Source organism: Octopus sinensis, linkage group LG22 (genome assembly GCF_006345805.1).
Source record: "Octopus sinensis linkage group LG22, ASM634580v1, whole genome shotgun sequence".
NCBI lineage: Eukaryota > Metazoa > Mollusca > Cephalopoda > Octopoda > Octopodidae > Octopus > Octopus sinensis.
In genome coordinates this window covers 26,628,032-26,650,263 of record NC_043018.1, presented here as the reverse complement: position 1 = coordinate 26,650,263, position 22,232 = coordinate 26,628,032, and the positions used below count along the sequence as shown (strand labels likewise).

The 22,232-nt window shown below is 41.0% G+C and overlaps 1 protein-coding gene across 2 annotated transcripts in view; it reads left to right on the top strand.

The window, feature by feature from the left end:
• The window catches only part of LOC115223137 (ras guanine nucleotide exchange factor B-like), a 34,975-nt gene that overhangs the window by 955 nt on the left and 11,788 nt on the right, over positions 1-22,232 (top strand). For both annotated transcript variants that reach the window (XM_036512086.1, XM_036512085.1), the window contains exons 2-5: positions 11,476-12,770; positions 17,171-17,294; positions 19,036-19,136; positions 21,100-21,224. In XM_036512086.1, coding sequence (XP_036367979.1) covers positions 11,536-12,770; positions 17,171-17,294; positions 19,036-19,136; positions 21,100-21,224 — 1,585 coding nt within the window. In that variant the 5' untranslated portion in view covers positions 11,476-11,535. The remainder of the gene's footprint in view (positions 1-11,475; positions 12,771-17,170; positions 17,295-19,035; positions 19,137-21,099; positions 21,225-22,232) is intronic.

Sequence of the window (22,232 nt, the reverse complement as noted above, 5' to 3'; positions counted from 1 at the left end):
GAACGAATGGTTTCCGAAGATTCTGATGGACAGATTCGTTTGAAAACGTCAAAACCCCAGGGAAAAACTCATTTCTAAAGTGAAACAGATGACACAGTTTAACTCATTATTAATATTATTTCCTTTGATGGGTTCGTTAAAATAAGTGAATGAAAATACATCCAAAAGGGTCTAACCGGCGGCTTAGAGCCTACACCGCCGCCACCAACCTCTACTCTTGCTGTAGAAAAGCAGAGGTGATTGTGTTAAGATTTGAACTCGGAACACTAACGTATGAAACTATATGTAATGGAATTTTAAATCTCTGGTTGTTGTATCGGATTTTTTTCTCTTTAACATTTAAACCGGCCAAACTTGGCCCAAATATTCTACCTGTTTTGACATTCAAACTGGCCACGTGCAGCCTGTCACACCCACCATACTATGCCATTTGAAAAGTAGTCACCACAGTCTTTACGTTCTGAGTTCAAATCCCATAAAAGCAAACTTTGCTTTTCATCCTTCTAAGGTAATTAAAACGTGTGTCTTTCAATTACCGGAATCATTATAAATGACTGTTTCTTTGTATCCTGCAAATTTCTGCCTTTCTGCCAGAGTAAGAAATCGTTACCGTTTATTATTTTAAAAATCGTTTGTGTCGCACAAAAATGCTTATGGTATTTAAATGTGGTCCCTTACTCTTTGAGTTCAGTTCTTGATAAGGTCAACTTGGTTTTTTTCCCTTCCTTCTAGCTCAATGAAATCCAATATGTCAATTACTTTACCCTACAATGTTATTCTAAAAAATAAACAGTCTCTACATTAAAACCCCAAAGCTATGAGATAATGCCTGATTAATACTAAATATCACATTTAACACCTCCGCCAAGCACACATATATGAGTTACTACACCTGTATGAGTTATTACACCTGTTTATTGTAGGCTCAGGAACAGGGGTGCAAGCACAACGCTACCCGTTTAATTCTAATTTTTTCGTAGTGGATGACGAAAACTCTTTGAATATTCTCCTGAAAAATTGGGTTTGCACCCCTTAAGCAAATTTCGTTCCTGTACTAATGATGTCTATATTTTAAAAGTGAGATTTTTACCTAAAGAACGAGTGGTTTCCGACGATTTTGATGGTTAGATTTCTTCACAAAACCTTAAAAGAAGGGGAAAAAAAGGTAAAACAAATTTCACCTTTAGAGTGAAACGTGAGTAAAAGACAATAACAGACGTCAAAGATTTGTAAAAACAGGATTGGAAGAATATTAACTGAAGCATTGAACTAAATATACTTTGCGGTAATATATGTTAAAAAGTTGAATTAGATTCGTCCATTAATTTGGAGATTTTCAAAAAAAAAAAAGATTCTTAATATTAATTCTTCATATTTTGTTGGTAGCTTACCTGGTGTAAAATTGCGAATATGAAAATAATACTTGTATATGGCGTGTTGTGAATTTATGGAAAGAAATCCCATAAAACTCGGCAATTTTGATAAAAATTGAGAAGAAATGTTAGAATATATAAGAGAATATTTATTCATACTTTGCAGTATTTGTTCTGATAGTGGACTTTCAAAATATTGTTATATTTGGAGATGGTCGTTTCTTTTTTCCGTCGTTCTTCACTCCTGCTTTATTATTATTCATATTCTATAACAACAACAACAATAATAATAATAATGATTTCAAATTTTGCCACAAGGACAGCCATTTTGGGAGAGCGGTTTTTCAACCTCGAAAGGATGAAAGGCATAGTCGGCCTTGGTGGAATTTGAACTCAGAACGTAGTGACGAGTGAAATACCTATTTCTTAACTACCCACAAGGGGCTAAACACAGAGAGGACAGACAAACAGATTAAGTCAATTATATCGACTCCAGTGCGTAACTGGTACTTATTTAATCGACCCAGAAAGGATGAAAGGCAAAGCCGACCTCAGTGGAATTTGAACTCAGACTGCCGCCATGCTGGGGCACTACCTTGAAGAATTTTTCGTTGAATGAATCGCTCCCCATATGATTTTTTTTACCCCTTTTTGTAGCTTGCTACTTATTCTATCGAGTCCTTTTGCTGAGCTGCTATGTCACGGAGATGTAAACACACCAACACTGGTTGTCAAGTGGCAGAGGGGGACAAAGGCACACACATACACATGTATACATATGTTGTATATGAAGGGCTTCTTTCAATTTCCATCTACCAAATCCACTGATAAGGCTGTGGTTGGTCTGAGACTATAATAGAAGACACTTGCCCAATGTTCCATAGGGTGGGGCTGAACCTGGAACCATGTGGTTGGGATGCAAGGTTATTACCACAAATTCAAGCCTGCATCTATATATGTTGCTTTGTTTTTCTTTTTTTTTTGACAAAATATTTAATTTTCCTCCATCTTCCCTCCTCTAATTCCATAACTCTTTCTCTCTTCAAAAGTCTGCTCTTATTGGCATTTTACATTCTAAGTTCATCTACTAAAATGAACTTTGTTTTTTATTCTTCCAAAATTAAAACTTGTATCATTTAAGCGCCAGAATCAATTTAACTGACTGTTTCTTTGTTTCCTGCAATTTCTGGCTTTGTGCCAATTTAAGAAATCATTCGAAATTGAACCAAATTCGATGAATGGCACCCATGCCAGTGGAGCGCTAACAGCTCCATCTGAGCAGGATCACTGCCAGAGCAGCTGTCTGGCTTCTGTGCCGGTGGCATGTAAAAGGCACCATTTGAGAGTGATCGTTACCAGTGTCGCCTTACTGGCACTTGTGCCAGTGGCACATGAACAAAACATTCAAGCAAGGTCATTGCCAGTGCCGCTGGACTGACTCATGTGCAGGTGGCACATAAAAACACCATTTTGAGCATGGCCGTTGCCAGTACCACTAGACTGGCTCTTGTGCCGGTGGCACATAAAAGCACCCACTACACTCTCGGAGTGGTTGGCGTTAGGAAAGGCATCCAGCTGTAGAAACTCTGCCAGATCAGATTGGAGCCTGGTGCAGCCATCTGGTTTGCCAGCCCTCAGTCAAATCGTCCAACCCATGCTAGCATGGAAAGCACCCACTACACTCTTGGAATGGTTGGCGTTAGGAAGGGCATCCAGCTGTAGAAACTCTGCCAGATCAGATTGGTGCCTGGTGCAGCCATCTGGTTTGCCAGTCCTCAGTCAAATCGTCCAACCCATGCTAACATGGAAAGCGAGCGTTAAATGATGATGATGATGATTATTATTCTTTATTTTTTTAAAAATCATTAGTGTCACACAAAAATGCTTATGGTATTTAATTGTGGGCCCTTACATTCTGGCATGGTTACCTTGGTTTTTACCCTCTGGCGTTTTTGAGATTCAGTATCAGTCAATTATGAGGGGATGCTGGAAAGTTCCTGGCTTTGGGTAAAAGAAAATACAGGAGGATCAGTTAATTATGGTTTTATTCACCATATTCCCCTCTCAGATTGGCACAATTATTGCAGCGATCCTTCAGTTTTTCTAAGCCCCATAAAAAAAATTTAGAGAGTTGGGCCTCCAAGCAGGCCTTTCACGACACCCTTAAAGTAGGAATGTTACAGCACATCCCCTTGTACAAGAGTAGATTATCTATTATATAAAGCACTCTTAATTAGAACGGAATTATAAGAGTAAGCAAACAGACAAACAACATTAATTATTAATGAAATTAGTTACTAAGTTTTGTACAATGATATACAACAAATATACAATGACTTACATTATTTACCTTCAACAGATATTTGTCCTCATCTTGTTTGTTGTTAACACATTTCAGCTGATATACTCTCCAGCCTTCTTCAGGTATCTTGGGGAAATTTCAAACCTAGGTTCTCATTCCTAAGGTATTTTTCGATGTTATGATTATTATTATTGTTGCTGTACAGGTGACTGCCTGAAATCGAACTCCAAATCTTGGAGTTAGTACCCTGTGCTCTTAACCATTACACTATATGCCCGTGAGCAATTATGGAGTGAATTTTAGGGCTTATAAATCTAATATTTTTCTATCCTTCCTTAATACCAATTCCCATGGTCTACTTAGGAGGTTGTTGTGTCCTAGCATATGACCTGCTTCTTTTAGTTTTGGTATTTCCAGTGGTGTTCTCTGTCTATTATTTTAACTTCATCCCACAGGGGGGAGGTGGTCTCCATTTTTCCATACATGATCAGCTATACCCGATTTATCAATATCTCCTTGTGTCACAGCTTTGCGATGTTCCTCTACCCTTATTTTGAAAGGGGCAGCATGTTTCGCCTTTGTATAACCTACCACAGCTGCATGGAATGGAGTACATGCAGTCTTTGGTCATATTCTCTTCTACTGGTGGTTTTACTTGAAGGAGATATTTGTGAAGTGTTGTATTATTCTTGAATACTGTCCTGATGTCATATGGGCTGCATATCTTTTGTATCTTTTCAGAGAGGCCTTTCACATAGGGTAGACAGACTGTGGACAGTTTATTGGCCTCATCTATTCTCTTCTTCATAATTGGAATGGATAGTATACTTTTGGGTGTAGTTGTTGCTTAACAGATTGTTATTGAGCTTGATTATTTCTTTGTGGTGTGTATCATGATTGCTACTTATAACCTTTGCATGATGTTTTAGGCACTGAGCAATCCCTCTCTTTACATTGTATGGATGGTGGGAATTGAAGTTCAGGTACCGTCCAGTAAAGGTCAGCTTGCAGTATACAGATGTCCTGAATCCATACTTGGTGTATACCATGCACCAAGTATAGATTCTGGACATCTATGCAATATCCACATGTCTGGCTAGCCATGGGAAATATTACCTTGCTTGGAAACAAGTGGGGGTGGGTTGGCAACAGGGAGGGTATCTAACCATTGAAAATCTGCCACGGCAACTTTTCTGTCCGACCCATGCAAACATGGTCAAGTGGACATTAAACGATGATGGTGATGATGATGATGATAGTATAAAGAAAGGAATTAGCCACAGCTTACAACGTCAAGTTAAACTCCAGACACATGCAACAAGAGATGATGATTAGAAAAAAACCTTATTGTTACAACTTCCCTGTAAGCTTCCAAATGCTTACAAGCAAGTTTTAAAGCTTTTAATTTCTTTTGCTAAATTGTCTTGTGGGACTATGGAATACTGACTCATCATCATCATCGTTTAATGTCCATCTTCCATGCATATATGGAAAGGACAACATAGGAGCTGGCCAGGTAGAAAAACACCCTATGCTACTGTCTCTTTGGCAAGACACCTGTTTCTGCCTCATCTGTCTTTTTGTCACCCTCTAACCGTTCATCCTCTGACACGAGTTCCCCTCCTCAGATGCCCTTGCCCCTCTCATAATTCCTTGTCTTGTGAGTTACATGGTTACCCTACCAGTGCTGGTGCCACACAAAAAAGCATCCGGTCCTCACTGTAAAGTGGTTGGCACTTGGAATGGCATCCAGCTGTAAAAGTCATGCCAAGACTAACCTCACACACATATATTAATCAGATAACATACTGAGTATGTCTACCTGCTGGAAATAACAGTCAAAGCTCTTATTTAAACTGCTAAAAAAAAATGCCGAAAAGTCATTTTATTTTTTCAGCGATTTTAAATATGAGTTTTGACTGTTATTTCCAGCAGGTAGACATACTCAGTATGTCCTTTGATTAATATAAATTTTAATCCTTCAAGTATTTAATGCTTTTTGGGGCCTGTAATTGCCTATATTATTACTTCCATTATCATCATTATTATCAATTATCATCAATAATATCATCTTCACAAATACTCAATCCGGAATTATTTGCTCCTTATTGGTATATCATCATCATCATTATTGTTTAACATCCACAATAAGCTTTCAGTTTCCTTTTACCAAATCCCTCCACATGGCTATAGGGGAAGACACTTGCCCAAGGCGCCAAGCAGTGGGACTGAACCTGGAACCATGTGGTTGGGAAGCAAGCTGCACTTGTATTTAAGGAGATTAATAGAATTAATTGATTAGTTTTCATTAGTCAGGTTCGTGCAACCTCTTGCAAGAAGAAAATCAATTCTGCATACACTTTTCCGGTGCAGCATAGCAAGCCATTTCGTTAATTTGTACTAAGGTGGAAGTGGTTTGTTTTTTTCTTCGTTTATTGGTATTCTGTCAGTTATGACAACAAAAGTTCCTGTTGATCCGATTGACAGAACAGCCTGCTTGTGAAATTAACATGCAAGTGGCTGAGTGCTCCACAGACACACATACGCTCAATCATTTATCATTCAGATTATTCTGAATGGGCTGTGACTGCAGAGGACATGCGTGGGCTTGAAAGAAATGAAGCTAGCATGATCTGCTGGATGTGTAATGTCAGTGTGCATGCACGACAGAGTGTAAGTGCCCTGAGAGAAATGCTGGACATAAGAAGCATTGGGTGTGGCGTGCAAGAGAGACGTCTGCGCTGGTATGGTCATGTACTACGGATGGATGAGGAGAGATGTGTGAAGAAGTGCCACTCCCAAACAGTTGAAGGAATCCAGGGTAGAGATTCATGGCTGTTTCCTGCATGAGCTTCACATAGAAGCCCCAGCCCTTCCAGAGTGCCTTAGATTGCAGGACGGCCTGCTGTACTTTCCTTGGATCATAGGGTGACCGGCTGTGCTTGTGGAGACCTATTGAATCAAGTACATCAGCATCAAAAATCGAATGGAAATTGTGGTTGCTATACCTGTTGCCGGCGGCATGTAAAATGGACTGTCCATATGTGGCCGATGCCAGCGTCGCCTTGACTGGCTTCCGTGCTGGTGGCACGTAAAAAGCACCAACCGATCATGGCCATTGCCAGCCTCCCCTGGCACCTGTGCCGGTGGCACGTAAAAAGCACCATCCGTATGTGGCCGATGCCAGCGCTGCCTTGACCGGCTTCCTTGTCGGTGGCACGTAAAAACCACCAACCGATCATGGCCGTTGCCAGCCTCCCCTGGCACCTGTGCCGGTGGCACATAAAAAGCACCCACTACATGCGTGGAGTGGTTGGCATTAGGAAGGGCATCCGGCTGTAGAAACACTGCCAGATCAGACTGGAGCCCGGTGCAGCCTCCTGGGTCCTAGACTCCAGTCAAACCATCCAACCCATGCCAGCTTGGAAAACGGACGTTAAACGATAATGATATATATATATATATATATATATATATATATATAGGCATGTAAGACCTATTTTTTTTTACTACCCTCAAGGGGCTAAACACGGAGGGGACAAACGGATTAAGTCGATTATATCGACCCCAGTGCGTAACTTGGTAACTTGTACTTAATTTATCGACCCCGAAAGGATGAAAGGCAAAGTTGACCTCGGCTGAATTTGAACTCAGAATGTAACGGCAGACGAAATACGGCTACGCATTTCGCCCGGCGTGCTAACATTTCTGCCAGTTTGCCGCCTTATAGGCATGTAAGACGGTCTCTAAGTACCCCCCCATGGCTTCCTCCTCCAATAGATTCTCACCGTTTGGTCAACAAACTCTTCATCAGAAACTGATAACTGAACGTAATTACTCTCTGTAAACACTCACATCTTTTTTTCTGTTTTTTAAAATTTTCTCTTCTCTCTATCAGTCTCTTGAGTCTTTATCTACTTCAACTTCTTTCTTGGCAGGTGAATTAATGGTCCCTCGTTCCATCAAGGCAATGGCCTTTTTCTTCACTGGTGGGACCAGATGTAAATGTCCCCACAAACTCTCACATGTCACCACCCAGCTCTCACACACTTATCTTAATTTCTTCGCCTGATTATTACATCTCCAACTGGATTTTTCTCAGCTGAAGTACATACACACACTGTCACCCCCACTACATCCACCCCACCACCATCATCATCATGAATATCTCCACCATCAATATTTGTGTGTATTTTTGTCTCCCTGTCTCTCTATATATTTTATGTAAGTATATGCTTATATATTTGTGTGTGTACATGTGTGCAGATGTATATGTATACATGTATATATATGTATATATATATATGTACATGTATGTGTGTGTTTGTGTCTGAGGAAGCAGAGCAGATGCTAAAATTTACAGGCCTATCTCTCTAACCTCACATGTTAGCAAGGTGATTGAAATGCATTGTCAGGTGGAGGCTGATCACGTTCCTGGAAGAAAATAACTTACAAACGCTCAACATGGCCCCTTTCCAAGCAGGAGCTGCCTCACACAGCTACTACAGCATTATGGCGGGGTGGGTACTGAAGCACCAACTCAACCGTTGAAATGTGAATGTGATGCCATCACTCTCCCTGCAGATGAAATGATCTTGGCCTTCTTTGGAGCTGGTGAGGAGGGGTGCTTCCACTGCAGGGATCGTCTTTTTATTTCTGGCTCAAAGTATTGAACCTAACATTCATCCTGGGTTTGGAAACGTTTAACCCTTTTGTTACTGTATTTATTTTGAGATGCTCTGTGTTTCTTTCAATTACTTTAAATATAACAAAGAATTTAGTAAAATAACTTAGTTGTCATTCAGCTAGTGTTAGGAACATAAATTGTGACTATGGTTTGGTGGAAGATTTTAATTCAAAACTTATATAAACAAGACATTTGTACTCAGAGCCAGATTCAGCCGGGTTGGTAACAAAAGGGTTAAGGAAATCACTTGGATCTGCCTTGAAAGGAAGTCGGATTTTCCCGTGATGTGATAAGCCTGATGTGCTTTTGATCTGGTGTCAGAAGATGTGGTACCCAGTGAATAGAAACCTTCAACTCTGAGCACCTTTTCGAACTCCACCCATGGACATATTTACAAAGTCAGAAAACAGCACAGCTCCCATGACTTTCGGAAACATTTTTTCACGCTGAGAGTTGCTGAAGCGTGGAACAAACTGCCGGCATCAGTTGTTAGTTGTCGGAGCATTGCATCCTTCAAAACTTCCATGCTTTCTGAGATTCGCCAACACTACACCTGATTTTCTCCCCTCCATATACACGCAAGCATGTATCTGACTCATACATTGTTCGCTTTCCAGACATTTGTACATTACTGCATAGGCTTTATACGCACTTTCTGACAAGTTGTGGTGCACCTGAGCACTGTATACAATAATTTTATTATTTATTTTATTTTATTTATTTTATCATGCCAAGTTTATTGTACAGAATATTCTCGACTCTCATGGGATATTCTCACAGCATTGGCTATTTGATTTATGATCTATCGCCTGTTGTCCATCATCTTGTGGTGAACACAATGTTTTCCTCAGTAGTAGATGTCCAGACCTACGGTCATCTTCAGGACTCTCCCTTCCTCTTCTAAATCCAGCTGCCCATTTTTTGCACTTTTTCTTTTACTTGTTTCAGTCATTTGACTGCGGCCATGCTGGAGCACCGCCTTTAGTCGAGCAAATCGACCCCGGGACTTATTCTTTTGTAAGCCCAGTACTTATTCTATCGGTCTCTTTTGCCGAACCGCTAAGTGACGGGGACGTAAAAACACCAGCATCGGTTGTCAAGCAATGCTAGGGGGATAAACACAGATACACAAACATACATATATATATATATATATATATATATATATATACGACAGGCTTCTTTCAGTTTCCGTCTACCAAATCCATTCGCAAGGCTTTGGTCGGCCTGAGGCTATAGTAGAAGACACTTGCCCAAGGTGGCACGCAGTGGGACTGAACCCGGAACCATGTGTTGGTTAGCAAGCTACTTACCACACAGCCACTCCTGCGCCTATTGTTGATAAAGCTGGTGCATCATCCCCCCACATTGCAACCATGTCAGCATAAATGTTTGGGGGTGTGTGCTAAATCCTTTGTCTGCAGGTATTTAATAATATGTGTGTGTTTGGGTGAAGGCACTTGACTTAGTGGTTACAGTGCTGCACTCACGATTGCAAGATCATGGGTTCAATTCCCAGACCGGGTGCTGCATTGTGTTCTTGAGAGAAGCACTTCATTTCACATTGCTTAATGATCATTTTGTCATCTGACATGTGGGCACCTAGTTGCACCTGTACAGGTAACATCGATCTGATGGAGGGAGTGAGTTTATGTCTATACAAACTTTTGATCACTTTAAACAAATCATCTATGTGGTTGTTCGGTAAGAAATTGTTGAACCCTCATACATCGTCTAACGACAGGAGAGTCCATCATCATCACATGCACACACACCTCGAAAGAGTCCAGAAGCTGGCTACCCGCATGGTTCTTGGTCTCAAGCATTTGTCTTATGAAGAAAGGCTGAAGACGCTCGACCTTTATTCTCTAAAAAAACGACGCCGCCGTGGTGATCTCATTCTTGCTCACAACATCATAAGCAGAAAGTGTAACCTCTCGAAAGAGTTGTTCTTCACTCCTGCTCCAGAGCGTCGACTGCGGGGTCACTCCGAAAAGCTCTATCTGCAACAATTTCATCTCAATCGAAGGAGAGGGGCTTTCTCCGTCCTGGTTGTGGATCCGTGGAATAAGCTGCCAGACGAGATGGTGAAGATGCCGACGACCGCTCGGTTCAAAGTCTCCCTTGACCAGAAATGGCCTGTTCTCTTTGCATGAACACCCCACCCTGTACATAACTCCATGTCCCCCTACATGGCCTTGCTTTTTGCTTTTTGAGCCAAAAAATTAACTTAACTTAACACACATCCACACAGTGGGTTTCCTGGAGCTATAATAGAAGGTACCACACCAAAGGACGGAACCTGAAACCATTTGATTATGAAAAGAACCTCTTAATTACTCAGCTAGGCAGAAACACTCATACACATACATTCATACAGTAGGCTTCCTGCAGTTTCCATCTGCCAAATTCCTTCACATGGTTTTAGTCAGCCTAGGGCTATAATAGAAAAGAATTTACCAAAGTACCACACACAGAGACTGAACTCTAAGCCTGTGAGTTATACAGCCAGGTGGGAATGGCTGTGCAATTAAGAAATAAAAAGGTAATGGGGCTATGCGGAACTGGTGCAGGCTGCTTCCTGCACCAGTTCCGCATAGCCCCAGCCCATTCAAAGTACCTTGGATTTCAGAACAACCCACTGTGCTTGAGGAGACCTATTGAGTCAAGTACATGAACATCGAAATAAATATCAATGGAAATAGTAGTTGTGATACCTGTGCCAGTGGCACACAAAAAGCACCATCTGAATGTGGCTGATGCCAGCGCCGCCTTGACTGGCTTCTGTGCCTGTGGCACATAAAAAGCACCAACCGATCGTGGCCGCTGCCAGACTCCCCTGGTACCTGTGCCGGTGGCACGTAAAAAGCACCCACTACACTCACAGAGTGGTTGGCGTTAGGAAGGGCATCCAGCTGTAGAAACACTGCCAGATCAGACTGGAGCCTGGTGCAGCCTCCTGGCTTCCCAGGCCCCGGTCGAACCGTCCAACCCATGCTAGCACGGAAAACAGACGTTAAACGATGATGATGATGAATTAGTGTATTAATTAATGATGTATAATTTTCCTTTGTATGATGTATAATTATGTATAATTATGCTTTATATTTCAGAATCCAAAACCATCCTGACAACAATACCAATGTACTGCTATGTCGACACATTAAGTCAATATGACAATCATGGAAAACCTGAAACAATCTCAGTCACAAATAGATATTTCTGTATCAACATCTACACCAAAGTGTGCTCGTCCAAAGAAGAAAGGAGCACTTAGCAAGTTAGTCGAGAAGAAACGAAGAGACTCTCTCTCTGAGGTCAGCAGTGATGCTATCTCAGTTCAGTCGATGAGAGATGACCTGTTACTTCAGCAGCTTCCCAGTACGATATCGACAGTTACAAACACAGCAAGCATGATAGAAGTTGAGCATTCACAAGTAAATTGCGTGCCACAGTTTCAAGAAGAAATTCGCGAACAAGTTCACTTTAGAAATGGAATCCTTACCCAAGACTCCTCTACTGATGACATTTCTCAGAAACATAACAACTCAATATCGACACTGGATACACTAAATGCTGAGTCACTGTGTACCACTAAGCCCTCTCAAAGTTCTACTTTTGTAACACAGCCAAATAATCAGGGTCATACACTGACGAGGACCAGCAGTGGTACCCTACTTCCGAAACAGACCGAGAGGTTTGTGTCTGACACAAATTCGCATCCTTTTAGGCATTTCAAAGTTGCCACCGAAGACAGCAGGTCGTTGAAATCTGCAAGATCATCTCCCTTTCAACCAAAACCCCCTGTGACCCCTCGAAGGAGCCCGTCTTTGTCTTCTGTTAAGCAAGAAAACGATTCTAATTCTCTCCCTTACGAACACAAAATACAACGACAACAACAAGAGGAAGCACAACGACAACAGCAGGAACTGCAGCTAAAGGAACAACAACAACAACAACAACAACAACGGCAGCAGCAGCAGCAAATGCAGAAAGAGATTTTGCAGCAACCACAAAACAAAGGTGAGAACATCAAACTGCCATACCTGTCAAACAAAGAAAATAGTGACGAGCTAATTAATCAATCTGAACTGACTTATCCTAAAAAGCTGACTCTCTCCCCGGAATTACGTCACATACCTAGTTGGCAGTTCGACTACGACAGCTCGGATTTCTCATCCACTAACAGCAGAATCAACGACTCGCCTTCATGCTCAATGATAAACAACAATTTGCGGAGACTGTCTCCTCTTTCTAGTCCCATCATGGCTTCGCCTTATAATCGAAACAGCACATTGCGCGGCATCTTCAAGTCAGAGCCCACATTTAATGTGTCGCCGAGCGTATTATCCACTTTCTCGTCAACATCAGCATTGCCGGCTATCACAATTGAAAAAGCAAGATCAAGGTAATAAAAATTATTTTCTTTTTGTATTTTGGGTTTGAAAATTTAAAATAAAAAAAAAACAGTGGCTGTGTGGTAAGTAGCTTGCTTACAAATCACATGGTTCCGGGTTCAGTCCCACTGCGTGGCACCTTGGGCAAGTGTCTTCTACTATAGCTTTGGGCTGACCAAAGCCTTGTGATTGGATTTGGTAGATGGAAATTGAAAGAAGCCCATCGTATATATATATATATATATATATATATATATATATATATGTGTGTGTGTGTATATTGTTTGTGTGTCTGTGTTTGTCCCCCCAACATTGCTTGACAACCAATAATGGTATGTTTACGTCCCTGTAACTTAGCGGTTCGGCAAAAGAGACTGACAGAATAAGTACTAGGCTTCCAAAGAATAAGTCCTGGGGTTGATTTGCTCGACTAAAGGCGCTGCTCCAGCATGCTAGATCAAATGCATAGTGGTATTTTGTCTGTCACTACTTTGTGAGTTCAAATTCCACCAAGGTCAGCTTTGCCTTTCATCCTTTTAGGGTTGATAAATTAAATACCAGTTGTGTACTTGGGTTGATCTAATTAACTAGCCCCTTTTCCCAAAATGTCAGGCGTTGTGTCTATAGTAGAAAGGATTATTATTATCATTAAGGCAGCGAGCTGGCAGAATCTCCTATTGCTACGTTCTGAGTTCAAATTCCGCCAAGGTCGACTTTGCCTTTCATCTTTTCAGGGTTGATAAAATAAGTACCAGTGAAACACTGGGGTCGATGTCATTGATTTACCCACTCCCCCCAAATTTCAGGTCTTGTGCCTTCAGTAGAAAGAATTATTATCATTATTATTGCCGCTGCCAGCCTCGCCTGGCCTCCGTGCCGGTGGCACGTAAAAAGCACCATCCAATTGTGGTCGTTTGCCAGTCTTGCTAGGCACCTGTGCCGGTGGCACGTAAAAAACAGCCACTACACTCCTGGAGTGGTTGGCGTTAGGAAGGGCATCCAGCCGTAGAAACATTGCCAGATCAGACTGGGCCTGGTGCAGCCTTCTGGCTTCCCAGACCCCAGTTGAACCGTCCAACCCATGCCAGCATGGAAAGCGGACGCTAAACGATGATGATGATTATTAAGGAAGCAAGCTGGCAGAATCGTTAGCACGCTTAGTGATATTTCTTCTGCCTTTATATTCTGAGTTCAAATTCTGCTGAGGTCAGCTTTGCCTTTCATTCTGTTGGGGTTGATAAAATAACGTATCAGTCAAGTGCTGGGGTTGATGCTCTCAACTAGCATCTTTTCCCTAAATATTTCAGGTCATGTGCTTTTAGTGGAAAGAATTTAATGAAAACAATTGCAGCGTGGAAGATGTTTATAAGCCATTTAAGAAACGCACAAAATCCGTCAAAATATTTTCGTCGCTTTGAGACCGCGACCTGTTCACTGACAAAATTCCGTGCTGAATTTATTAATGATATGAGTCAAAAGATGGGTCTAGCTACCAACAGCAAGTAAATACATATATAAATAAATAGTGATAGGCGCCATCTAAAAAAAAACTCCATTAATTTGCAAACAGAAATCTCTCTCTCTCTCTTGTCAAGCTTGCTCAGACATTTTTAACCTGTAGTGACGTCATTCTTCAGTGTGCGTGTGCGGGGCTGGAAACTTCTGGAAAGGCCTAAGGAAGTTCCCTAATGCACATGCACTAAAAACTGGGGAGAATTCTATGGCATTCGTTGAAGAGAGAAGACGTGTTTAATGTGTTATCAGCCTATTCTCCTGTCCTAGACGCTTGGGATTTGACCAGCTCTCTTGCTGCTGGAGTTGTTGTGAGGTTCATCTTTACAAATGTTTAACTTCAGTCTTGCTGTACCTACACCAAGAGGTTACCAATTGACCAACGTGTCTTCTTTATGTAAATAACGAAATAAAGTGTCATATTTTCTAAGGTTGCTCTCTTGTTCCTGACGCCGGTAGTTTTTGGAAACAAAGAAGGAAATTGTGTTGCACCCAAACAGTGCAAAAGACACAACCTGTTCCAGACAGTTCCTTTACAAACCCATGTAGGCCATCCATTTGAGTCCTGCATTAGTTGAGGGAGGTCTTTAAGGAGACATCAAGTGTCTCAGATGAGTTGACCTGCATACATTGTGTTCAGACAATCTGCTCTAGTATGGCCATGGTTTGGCATCCATAGTCAACTCTTGTTTAGCTCACCAGAAATTTCCTGCAAAGCACAAACGCAATTTGCCTTATAATAGGTGGGTGGGTGAGACAGGCAAGCAAGATCTCCCTACAGTTGTTTCCTGCTGGGATAAATTCTCCGCCGGTGACACATAAAAAGCACCCACTACACTCTCGGAGTGATTGGCGTTAGGAAGGGCATCCAGCTGTAGAAACTCTGCCAAATCAAGATTGGAGCCTGGTGCAACCATCTGGTTTGCCAGCCCTCAGTCAAAATCGTCCAACCCATGCCAGCATGGAAAGCGGACGTTAAACGATGATGATGATGATATATTTAAGATTGCTCATAACATTTGGTTGTAAGTTCCATCTGGTTTGGCTTCCACTTTTTTTGGTGTCTGAAAAACAAAAGCAAGAATTAATGGAATGCTAAAACAGTTTTTTAAGGAAATATACAGTGAGGTAGTTTGTTCTTTCTTTTATTAATTATATATTCTTTTACTCTTTTACTTGTTTCAGTCATTTGACTGCGGCCATGCTGGTGCACCGCCTTTAGTCGAGCAATTCGACCCCGGGACTTATTCTTTTGTAAGCCCTGTACTTATTCTATCAGTTTCTTTTGCCGAACTGCTAAGTGACGGAGACGTACACACACCAGCATCGGTTGTCAAGCAATGCTAGGGGGACAAACACACACACACACACATATATATATATATATATATATATATATATATATATATACATATACATATACATATATATGACAGGCTTCTTTCAGTTTTCATCTACCAAATCCACTCACAAGGAATTGGTTGGCCCGGGGCTATAGCAGAAAACACTTGCCCAAGATGCTACGCAGTGGGATTGAACCCGGAACCATGTGGTTGGTAAGCAAGCTACTTACCACACAGCCACTGCTGCGCCTATATATATATTTCTTTTTTTTTATTTTACTCGTTTTAGTTATTACATTACGGCCATGCTGGGGCACTGCCTTGAAGAAGTTTTTAGTCAAACGAATCGGCCCTAGTACTCTTTTTTTTTTTTCCATGTCTGGTACTTATTCTATTGGTCTCTTTTTGCTGAACCTCTAAGTTACAGGGATGTAAACAAACCAACACTGGTTGTCAAGTGGTGGGGGACAAATACACACACACACACATCCATACGAGGGGGCTTCTTTCAGTTTGCAACTACCAAATCTACTTGCAAGGCTTCGTATGGCTCAAGGCTGCAGGAAAAAAACACTTATTTGCTCAAGGTGCCATGCAGTGGGACTGAACCTGGTACCACGATGCTGGAAAGCAAACATCTTACCACACAACTATAGTAAAATTAGGAATAGCATGTTGATTAAGATGCTTAGGTGTTAATATGGATTTTTATGGGTAGGGGTGCTCCAAAAGGGGTCTCAGGGAGTAGAATCCCTACCTTCTTGAGCTAGTTTTCCACCACATTTCTTAAAAATCATGGTAGAGTTCTTGGTCTCGGGACCACTCATGTCTAGAAACAGAAGTTGAGGGTAAGCAAGGGCATGCTCCCCATAGAAAATCCAGCTCCAAAAAAGCCTCATGATAGCAAAGAGAATGGGCACCAGCCAGCCCAAAGGTTAGGGTGGGCTGCACTGGCTTTCCTCAGTTGCTATGGCATTGAGGTAGATCCAGCCACCCCCTTTAACAGGGACAAAACCCGGATTTAAAACACTGGATGATGATAAGGTTTGAAATTATATTTCTTAAAAGCTGCAGTAAACTGTTTTAGAATCATGAGTCTGTGCAGTCCTTTGATCTGCTAGAAATAACAGCTGAATCTCTTATAGTGTCACACCCTGCTATCTTATGCCTCCTATATTTAAACCATATTTTAACAATGACACACACATACATACACACACATACACACACACACACATATATATATACACACACACACACATGCATATATATATATATATATATATATATATATATATATGAACTTCTTTCAGTTTCTGTCTACCAAATTCACTCACAAGGCTTTGGTTGGCCCGAGGCTATAGTAGAAGACACTTGCCCAAGGTGCTATGCAGTGGGACTGAACCAGGAACCATGTGGTTAAGAAGCAAGCTTCTTTCCACACAGCCATTCATGTGCCTATTACTTTGGGGGGGAAAACAAAAGTGTGTTCTCAATCAAATTTTTATTATTTAAATTTTGATTAAAATTTCTTTCTTTTATTTTTTTTCTTGAAGGAGTTTTCTCTTTGGAAACATAAACTCTGGAACTTCTTTGCTTGGTAATGAAGAACTTCAGCGCTACTTCCCTAATCGTAAAGTGAAGCTTTTCATCGGTTCATGGAACATGGGGGAATCTAAAGTAAGTTTGAGAATTGTGGTAAAACTTCTTTGATGTCCTGAAACTCCTTTGCTACAACATGTAGCAGTGGAGTTGCTTTTGTCATTGTTGTTGTTGTTGTTGTTGGTGGTGATGGTGGTGGCAGATGTGATGGGCTCAGCAGTGGTTGTGGTGTTGGTCATGGCAGTGGTGATGATGGTAGTGGTGATTGTGGTGGTGACATCATTGGTTGTGGTGTTGGCTGTGGTAGTAGTGGTTGTGATGGTAGTGGCAGAAATGTTAGTATGCCAGGCAAAATGCTTAGTGGTCTTTCGTCTGCTGCTACGTTCTGAGTTCAAATTCCGCCATGGTTGACTTTGCCTTTTATCCTTTTGGGGTCGATTAAGTACCAGTTATGCACTGAGGTCGATATAATCGACTTCATCCGTCTGTCTGTCCTTGTTTGTCCCCTCTGTGTTTAGCCCCTTGTGGGTAGTAAAGAAATAAGTAGTGGTGGTGGTGATTGTGATGGTGACATCAGTGGTTGTGGTGTTGGTCATGGCAGTAGTGGTTGTAATGGTTCTAGTGATGGTAGTGGCAGCAGTGGTGCTGGTAGAGAGTGGTGGCGATTGTGATGGTGACAACAGTGATGTTTGTTATGGTGGTGGTGGTGGTTGGGTTGGAGGCACATGGCTTAGTAGTTAGGGTATTGCACTAGTGATCGGTAAGATGGCGGTTTCGATTCCAGGACTGGTCAACGTGTTGTGTTCTTCAGCAAAACACTTCATTTCATGTTGCTCCAGTCTGTTCAGCAGGCAAAAAGGAGTTATTCTGTGACAAACGGACATCCAGTCGAGGGGAAGAATAGGGGCAGGCGTGGCTGTGTAGTAAGAAGCTTGCTTCCCAACCACACGGTTCCGAGTTCAGTCCCAATGCATGGCACCTTGGGCAAGTGTCTTCTACTATAGCTTTGGAGCCAACCAAAGCCTTGTGAATGGATTTGGTAAATGGAAATGGAAAGAAGCCTGTCATATATATGTATATATATCATCATAGGTTAAAGTCCGTTTTTCATGCTGGCATGGGTTGGATGGTTTGACTGGGGTTTAAGAAGCCAGGAGGCTGCACCAGGCCTCAATCTGATCTGGCAGTGTTTCTACAGCTGGATGCCTTCCCTAATGCCAACCACTCCGGGAGTGTAGTGGGTGCTTTTTACATGCCACCAGCATAGGGGCCAGAGGAACTGGCATTGACCACGATCAGATGGTGCTTTTTATGTGCCACTGGCATGGAAGCCAGTCAAAGTGGAACTGGCATCAACCACGTTCGGATGGTACTTTTTACATGCTACCGGCATGGGGCTCTCAACTACAATTTCCATTTGATTTGATTTTGATATTGCTGTTGATGTTGACGTACTTGACTCAATAGGTCTCCTCAAGCACAGTATGTTGCCCTATGATCCAAGGTACTTTTTAGTGGGCTGGTTATGCGACACTGATGTAGGTTACAGCTGTGGACTCCTTTTATTTGCCGGGTCTTCTCAGTCACGGCATACCTCCAGAGGTCTCGGTCTTTTGTCATTGTCTCTGTGAGGCCCAACATTCAAAGGTCATGCTCCCCCTACCCATCTTGACCACCACAATTGCTGGCCTTATGCCAAAATTTGAAATCAATATTTGACCATTGCTGTTTGAGGATATCTTTTTTTTCTACCATTATCATCAATAAGAAGGAATTATCTTTCAGTATTAATTAATAACGAGCTATTACTCTTTTTCAGGATATTACAACCCGTAATTTAGAAGATTTCATTTTACCGGAATCCTGTGAATTGGTCCAAGATATATATGTTATTGGAACACAAGAAAATGCTCTCAATAAGTAAGTTGGTTATACAAAAGAAAAAAAATCTTTTTGATATAGTTTGGATTTGTTCTATTCTGCGATAAAATAAAAATATCAACAGGTAAGAAGCTTGCTTTGCAACCACATGGTTCTAGGTTCAATACCACTGCATGGCACCTTAGGAAAATGCCTTGGGCTGACCAAAGCCTTGTGAGTAGATTTGGTTGATAGAAGCTTATTATATATATATGTATATCATCACCATCGTAATCAAATGTCCATTTTCCATGCTGGCATGGGTTGGACAGTTTGACCAGAGCTGGCAAGCAGGAGAGCTGCACCAGGTTCTAATCTGAATTGATTTGGTTTCTGCAGTTTGATGCCCTTCCTAAGTTCAACCACTTTACAGTGTGTCCTCGGTGCTTTTAACATGGTACCAACATATATATATATATAAGAAATTCAATAAATGACAAAGGAACAATAAATTATGTAATGAACAGCATTGGCTTACAGCTGTTTCTGCTATAGATGCAAGCACTCAGAGCTGAGTGCTTGTGTATCACCTTGTAGCAGAAACAGCTTTAAGCTAATGAAGTTCATTGTCATCATCATTGTTATATGTCCGCTTTCCATGCTGGCATGGGTCGGACGGTTTGACTGAGGACTGGTGAGCCAGAGGCTGCACCAGGCTCAGTTTGATCCGAAAAAGTTTCTACGGGTTGATGCCCTTCTTAATGCCAACTACTCCGAGAGTGTAGTGGGTGCTTTTACGTGCCACCGGCATGAGGGCCAGTCTGGTTGATAAACATGTTTATATTCTGAAAGTATACTCTTTACTCTTTTACTTGTTTCAGTCATTTCACTGTGGCCATGCTGGAGCACCACTTTTAGTTGAAGAAATCGACCCCAGGACTTATTCTTTGTAAGCCTAGTACTTATTCTATCGGTCTCTTTTGCCGAACCGCTAAGTCACGGGGATGTAAACACACTAGCATCGGTTGTCAAGCGATGTTGAGGAGGGGAACACAAACACACAAACATATATACACTCATACATACATACACATATATATATATATATATATATATGCTAGCATGGAAAGCGGACGTTAAATGATGATGATGATGATGATATATATATATATATATATATATATATATACACACACACACACATATATACAACGGGCTTCTTTCAGTTTCTGTCTGCCAAATCCACTCACAAGTCTTTGGTCAGCCTGAGGCTATAGAAGAAAAGACTTGCCCAAGGTGCCACACCGTGGGACTGAACCATGAACCATGTGGTCGGTAAGCAAGCTACTTACCACACAGCCACTCTTGCACCTATCCTAATGTAATCTTCATTGCCCTCTGATAACCCTGATGATTTTCCTTATAAGGTATTTAAAATGCAAAATTATATTTTTATATATGTTTTGTAATTTTAATCTTATTTGAGAAATGAAACAATTATTGGTTAATATGTTGATTAATTAAAAAATTAATTTGTATACATTAGATATGTGTGTGTATATATATGTATATATATATAAGTTCAGCAAAATTTAGATTCAGATGAATATGGTACTTAAGTTAAAGGCACTAGAATATTGTATGGTAATTATCCATATAAATCAAATGGGGTGATTATAATCAAAATAAGCAACAAGGATATCCAAGGTAGTTTAGTGCAATCGTTTCATGCTACTTCATTTTATTAAACACTGTAAGTATTACATCAGTTTTAAAATGTCGAGCAGTCTTCAGCCACATATAGAATTTTTTAATTAAATGGACAATGTATATTTTTATACTTATTTCATTTGCCAACATTACAAAGAGGGTAGATATATAGACAGAGAGGTTAATTTCATCATTAAGAATGTGGTGGTAATATGTTCTCCATCTGTAGATTTTTTATCTATATATATATAGAGTGAATAAGAGTGACATTCTCCAATGAAGGTGCGTTAAATTTGTTGTGTTTTATTTTCAGGAGGCAATGGGAAATAACTTTACAAGAAACTCTCGGCCCCTCTTACGTTCTTTTCCACTCAGCATCTCTTGGTTCTCTACACATTGCTATCTTCATGCGGAGGGACCTTATCTGGTTCTGTTCAAGTATGTGTCCTTTGTCATTTTTCTTTTTTGTTCAAGCCTGCTTTTATTATTTATTATTATTAAGAAGGCAGCAAGCTGGCAGAATCGTTAGCACGTTGGATGTAATATTTAGCTGCATTTAGCCTGTCACTATACACTGAGTTTAAATCCCACCAAGGTTGACTTTGCCTTTCATCCTTTTGGGGTGGCTAAATTAAGTGAAACACTGGGGTCGATGTAATTGACTGGTCCCCTCCCCCCAAAATTTCTGGCCTTGTGCCTATAGTAGAAAGGAATATTATTATCATTATTATTATTATTATTATTATTATTATTAAGATGGCAAGATGACTGAATCATTAGCATGCTAGAGAAATTACTTAGCAGCATTTCTGCTGCTTTTACATTCCGAGTTCAAATTCCACAGGGGTTGACTTTACCTTTCATCCTTTCGGGGTCACTAAAATAAGTACCAATTGAATAGTGGGGTCTATGTAATCAACTCTTCCCCCAAGCTACCTGTATGGAAAAAATTTAAAATAATAATTATTATGATTATTAAAATGCAACAAGCTGGCAGAATCATTAGTATGCTGGGCAAAACGCTTAGAGGTATCTTGTCTGTCCTTACATCCTGAGTTCAAAATCCAGTGAGGTTGACTTTGCCTTTCATCTTTCTGGGATCAATAATTTCGGCCCTTGTGTAGTAAAAAGGATTATTAGTTGTTTTTCACGTCCCAGTTGTGCACTGGGGTTTAATGTAATCAACTACCCCCCTCTCCCCCACAAAATTTCGGGCCTTGTGTAGTAAAAAGGATTATTGATTGTTTTTTTCACGTCTCCTTCCTCTTGTATAATAACGCTGTCTAATTATTATTGGCCCCTTTTGGGTATATTTGTCAGCCAAACCAGATCATCAGAATCCATCCATCCAGTCATGCTCAACCAATTCATTCTGATAACCAGCGAGTAGAAACTTTCCTAATTAAGGTTCTCATGTCGCCTTACTGGCACCTGTGCCGGTGGCAT